Genomic DNA, 5705 nt, shown 5'->3' with positions numbered 1-5705 from the left:
GGGGGGAGAGGGGGGCCACAAATGGGGAGGTTAAAACTAGAGACAGACGGCTCCAGGGGACGGTCCTTCCTGCCTCTCCCAGGGATGGCCCCAGGCATCCCGAGCTTGAAGCCAAGCCTGTGGCTCCCTTGCCCCTCTGCCCTTCTGTGTTCCCTCTGACACGGACACCGGTCACCGGTCACAGGGTCAGGGCCCATCTGCCCCGGCCTGACAGCTTGTTAGCTAATCCCGTCCACACAGGCCCTCCTCCAGACAAACTTCCAGAAGATGTTCTGTTAGTTTGTACACTTGCGTGGAGGAGTAGGGGTGGGGTACCAGCCAGCACGCTTCAGAAGGCGGGGCCAGGCCTGCTCAATGCTCTCCCCCACAGGTTGGCCGGGGCTTTGGACATCTCTGCCTGCCCACAGAGCAGGAAGAATGTGCTGTATGCCAAGGCCCGTGAGGCCTTTGGGGGGACACGCACCACAGCTGCCTACTACCGCTTCATGCGCCCCTACCTTGGTGAGCCATCCCCACTCCTGTGCCCTACTCCCCCAGACCTCCCCCTCCCCACTGACCACTGCCGGCACCCCCAGGCGGCGCCCCAGTGGAGGAACTGCAACACCTGGCCCAGGCCAACGTTTCCATGGACATCGACACCTTCACCAACCTCAACCCACGGGTGTTACAGGTGCGCTGGGCTGCACCGGGTAGGGCGTGAGGGGGCGCGAGGCCCCAGGGTACAGCCCCCTCCCTCCCATTTCCTCCCACCCCCTCCTGCCCTCTGCTGCACCCTCCTGTCCCCAAGCCTCTCCACGTCCCAGCAGCACATTTCTTTGTCTTCAAGCCCCGGTCCATGCTCCTGCCCAGGTCAAGACCCGGGCTGAATCTTCCCACATCCAGCCCCGTGGAATTGCCCACCACCCATGCCCCCGACTGCCCACCTGTTCCCACAGAGCCTCAGTGTGGGCAATGTGACCACGCTGCTGGGTCAGAACGTGGGGGACCTGCAGAAGGCACGCAGCCACCCCACCATCAGCTCCTGGCTTCGCAGTCTGAGCAGCTCGGCCCTGGGCGAGCTGGGCTTCAATGCCAAGGCTGCCAGCACCGCCCGCCCAGACTTCATGACCCTGGAGACCCCAAGCACACAGCCCCGGCCGCCTCGCCCCGTCTTCCCCTCAGGCCTGCCAGCGAAGGGCATCGAGGGCTCCGCTTCAGGTGTGCCCAGCACCCACCCCTGCACCTCTTTCCCAGGGCCCTTTGGGGGCCAGGCAGGGTGCTGGCCACTGTCCATCCACCCCGCTTGCCTCCCAGTTCACATGAGCTCCACCATCTTTGGGGTATGACCACGTGGCCGAGCTCTCGGACAGGGGTGTAAGGGTACACTAGGGTCCTGGTTGGGCTACTGAGGGCCTCAGGGAGGGCTACCTGCAGGGGCTCTGGATAGGACTGACAGGGCCTCCTATCTGCTGCAGGCAGCCCTCAGGGACTCCTAGGGTCCCTACCACTTGTCCTGGTCCTGCCTGTCAGCCTCCTGTGGCTGTGCCTGCCCCGGCCTGCTTCCTGGGGCCCTGCACCGCGGTCTGTACAGTTGGCGTTGTTCCAGAACACTCCGAGACAACGCGGCTCGAAGGTGGCACAGGGCCCAGAGACCGGGTGGGCCTGCAGGTCCAACCTCTGCTCAGGCCAGCCCTCCAGGACCCGCAGCTGCACCGAGGAGCCATGGCTGCCACAACCCTCCTGGCATCAATGTCACCAGCAGTGCTGATAGGTGTGAATAAAGCCCCAGTCCCCTCCCTGTGTGGCCCTTTCCTCTGGGTCAGTGGGGCAGGGCTGGGGTGGGGGGTTGTCACAGAATCCCAGTCCCCTCCTTGGGTGTCCCTCGGCTCTGGACTGGGTGGGAGATTGGGGGGCACAGAGACCTTCTATTAGTGTCCAGTTCTCCAGACCCCTGCATACCTCAGCTGAGGCCTGGGAACAAGAGCCTTTGTCCTGGCTGTCACAGTGTGAGTTGGGGCTGAAGAAGGCTGCCCAGAGCTGAGAGGGCACATTTGTGAGGTTACCTCCACCAGGTCCTGCTGTCACCCAGGGGACCCAAAAGTCACCCTCCAAGACCCCAACTGCAGTATCCACACCAGTGTTACATCTGCGGGGACATGACCCTTTATTGAGGCTCCGGGGTGGGGTGGGATGGGTGGCCCCTTTCTGCCAGGTGGGGTTTCAGGGCAATGGTTAACTCAGGGTTGATGCTAGGAGGGTGGCCGGCACAGGTCCAGGTCTGGGGAGGCAGGGCCCCTGAGAGGACCTCCATACAGTGGGGCGTGCACAGCCCGGCCAGCTAGCCATGCCTCCCATAGGCCCCTCGGGCCCCCCGGTCACCCAGTTCCAGGAGCAGGTAGCCATTGGGGATGCCGCCCTGCAGCCCCAGCCCCAGCGTGTCCAGATCCTCCTGCCTCTGCTGCACAATCCAGTCCCACACGGGGCTGTGCCACTCCTCGGCCTTCAGGTTCCCCACGTTCTGCCCCAGCAGTCCCCGCACCTCAGCCACCGTCAGGGGCTGCCAAGACCCCAGGGTGGCTGTCAGCGCCCCACTTCCTGGCCACAGGCAAGCCTCTCACTGCCCCCTCAGCCACAGAGCCCACCTGGGGCTGCCCCTGCCCAGGCCCCACCCAGCCCCCTGCCGAGTCCCTTGTTCACCCCCACCCAATTCCATCCGGCCCCCACCCAGGCTTCTCCTGGCCCCTTGCCACCCCTGATCAGGCCCCCACATACCAATATGGCCTCTCGCCTCAGCTCCTTGAAAGTAGCCATGTCCATGCTGATGTTCTTCTGGCTGAGAACACGCAGCTGCTCCGTGGTGGCCCCCCCTGCCATGTGGGGAGAGGGCTTCAAGGCTGCCTGAGGCCCTGCAAATACGAAGGCCCACCCCACCCTCACATCCCAGCCTACTCCCCACAGCGGCTCCTTGGCACAGGGCGCTGGTGGGGGACTGCTAACCAGGAGGTGGGCCTTTGCCTCCAGCCCTTCCTGGGACGAAGGTGAACCTGTGTGCTCCCATAAAGGTCATGGTCCCGGAACCCCTGGGGCAGGTCCCCTCTACCCTATAGGATACCTCTGACTGGGAATCCATTCCACAGTGATGGGTTCAGGGAACCCCGTGCTGGAGCAGGGAGGGGGGTGCACGGAGTCTCTCCGTGGCATCTGAAGTCACACACACGGGGGCTAAGGACACAAGATCACCGAGTCCTATCCAATGGGCAGCTTCAAGGTGGGAAGGGGGCTGCAGCCCCCACATTCCCTGGGCCCCAGGCTCACCCAGGTAAGGCCGCATCCTCTCCAAGTAGCTGGGCCCAGAGAGGTTCTGGAAGGCAAGCTGAGCCTTGCTGTATAGGGCCTCCTTCTGTGGCAGTGGACAGTCCTTCAAGGCCCCAGGATCCACCTCCCTGGGGGCATGGGGAGGCAGTGAGCTAATAGTACGCCCACCATGCCCGGGCAGGCCCCAGGGACTCACCAGAGGAGGCGGGGCTGCAGGAGGCTGAGCTGCTCGGGACTGAAGAGGCACAGAGAGGCAGGATGGATGGTAGCTACAGTGCCCAGGGCGCCCTCATCCACCTGGGCCCCACCCGCCACATAGCGGGCTATCAGGGCAGCCACCTACAGAAGGAGCTGCTGTGACACCTATGGCAGGGGGGGTCCCCCTACCCCCTTGCTCTGCCTGACCCCACAGGGCACGTCCTCCCATCTGCCCCGCCCTGGGAAGGTGGGCACCTGAGCCTCCGAATTCGGCCCCTTCGTGGCTCGGAGCAGGCTCTCCAGCATCTCTGCGGACTTCACGTCCCACTTGCCGATGTCCTCAGGAGTGACCAGCGGGAACAAGGAGCCCAGTCTCTGGATCACGTCATTGGGGTAGCCGTCGGGGTAGGCCTGGGTGGGGTGGGGCTGTGAGAAGCTGGTGGCAAACCCCGGGGCCTGGTGGGTGGTGCAGCTGGCCAGAACGCACGCGCTCAGCTACCTGGTCCAGCTTGCGCTTGAGACTGGCAAGCTGCCCATAGGTGAAGGGCAGGGCATCCACCCGGTCCAGCTGCGTGGCCAACAGGGTGCCGTCCACACAGGCCTGCAGCTCGGCGTCGGAGTAGAGGACCAGCATCTCGTCCACCTCTTGGACCTCCTTCCCTGGGGGGCAGCCTGGCTCTGTAGGGGGAGTGGGCCTCTTTGTCCTCTGTGTCCCCTGGGCTTGGCCCCTGCTTCTCCCCCCAGCAGGGCACGAAGCTCACCTTCCTGCCTGGCCTGCTGTGGTTGGGCCTGCCGGGCCTTCCGGTAAACAGCCGACGGTTTAAGGTCCCTGAAGTCACTACGCAGCCTCCTCGCTAAGACACCCTGCGGACAGCCAGGCAGAGCGGGGTCTCACTGGGGATCACTGCCGAGGAGGGGCCGGGCTAGGAGCCCCTGCAGAGCACTGAGCTCCCACTGGGCTCCACCACTTCCCAGTCTGGCCACTCCCCAGTCTCCCTCTGTGCTGAGCCCCGCTCCACCCTGGCCGGTCACACCAGGTTCAGCGGCTCCTCTGAGGAGGTCCCTTTGAAAGCTTGCTTCCATAGCTGGGTGTGTGAATGCTTGTGTACCTGCTGAGTGTGAGTGTGAGTATCTGTGTGTGTGTATATATACACAAGCCAGTCTCACCCACCCCATGCAAGACTGGACACCCCCAAACCCACCAAATACTTCCATACTGTCTGAGGGGACTTACCTGCCTGGTCCCAGCAGCGTGGACCTCACAGGGTATCACACAGCCTGTGCAGGGAGGGGTGTGAGGCTGTGGTAGGTCGGGAACTTCCAGGGTGCAGCTGCCCTAGACCCTAACCCTGGTTGGGAGCCACCACCCTGGCCTCAACTGGGGGGCTTCCATCCTGAGTACAACCCACAGGGCATGAAGGCCTGTCCGTCCCACCCCCATGGCGGGGCCCTGCCCCCACCAGGGGACTTTCCCACCACCACCACCCCTGCAGGGGCTAACGGCTCAGGGCCATCAGGTGCCCCCACAGACCCCTGTTTTAGCCTCCGCCCCTCACTGTCCCTGCTTGGCCTGGGCTGTTGGGGCGGGTGCCAGACACAGTCACTTCAGGGGACAGGGCAGTGACACGCCCAAAGCTGTGGGACCCTGAGGGTGGTGGGGGGAGGGCGCTCAGGGCTTCCCTCAAAGCCTGAGAGGAGGGAGGAAGGGAGGGTGGGGGGCACACCTTCTATCCAAAATTCCCCACCCTGCTGTGACCTGTCCTTCCTCACCACCCCTGCCAGCAGCCCCTGTACTCACCAAGACTGAGCAGGAGGAGACAAAGGCCCGTGGGGGTCGGCAAGGCCATGTTCTGTGGGGACAGTGACCCTGAGGCCCCTGGGCAAGGCCAGATTCCTCCACCACCCACCCCTCGGCCAGGTCAGGGGTCCCGTGGGGCCACAGGGCATCCAGACGAACCTCTAAAGGCCCCTGGACTTGGTCCGTGTGCTGTGTGTGCCCAGCTGGCCGGCACTCCAGGAAATACTTCTGAGTCACACAGCCCCCCCACACCCCCAGAACAGCGCCTCGGGCGGAGGTGGGGCCGTGGCCTGAGAGGGGAGTGGGGAGGGGCCAGTGGGCCCAATGATTCATTGGGGGAGGGAGGGAACCTTGCCCAGCTGGGCTCAGTTTCCCCCTGGGCGCACAGTGTGCTACGCAGACAGGCAGGGCCCCT

The 5705-nt window shown here is 64.3% G+C and overlaps 2 protein-coding genes across 2 annotated transcripts in view; one reads left to right on the top strand and one right to left on the bottom strand.

Moving 5' to 3' along the window:
- Positions 1 to 1325, top strand: part of LOC101651472 (mesothelin-like protein) — an 8742-nt gene extending 7417 nt beyond the window's left edge. Inside the window, exons 12-15 of the mRNA XM_004706120.1 lie at positions 371 to 501; positions 576 to 670; positions 936 to 1197; positions 1294 to 1325. Of these exons, the coding sequence (XP_004706177.1) occupies positions 371 to 501; positions 576 to 670; positions 936 to 1197; positions 1294 to 1325 (520 nt within the window). The remainder of the gene's footprint in view (positions 1 to 370; positions 502 to 575; positions 671 to 935; positions 1198 to 1293) is intronic.
- Positions 1326 to 2119: 794 nt separating this feature from the next.
- MSLN (mesothelin) lies at positions 2120 to 5439 on the bottom strand. The gene is made up of 9 exons (XM_045285961.1): positions 5291 to 5439; positions 4727 to 4770; positions 4254 to 4356; positions 3992 to 4170; positions 3748 to 3903; positions 3491 to 3633; positions 3295 to 3422; positions 2752 to 2846; positions 2120 to 2536 (listed from the first exon to the last, which is right to left on the bottom strand). Exons 1-9 carry the CDS (start codon positions 5337 to 5339, stop codon positions 2318 to 2320), a joined length of 1116 nt encoding a protein of 371 aa, XP_045141896.1. The 5' UTR covers positions 5340 to 5439; the 3' UTR covers positions 2120 to 2317.
- Between the last annotated feature and the right edge of the window lie 266 nt (positions 5440 to 5705).

Source organism: Echinops telfairi, unplaced genomic scaffold, assembly GCF_000313985.2.
Source record: "Echinops telfairi isolate 266 unplaced genomic scaffold, ASM31398v2 ScPeMD7_5;HRSCAF=22, whole genome shotgun sequence".
Classification (NCBI taxonomy): Eukaryota; Metazoa; Chordata; class Mammalia; order Afrosoricida; family Tenrecidae; genus Echinops; species Echinops telfairi.
This window is presented reverse-complemented; position numbering and strand designations above follow the sequence as displayed.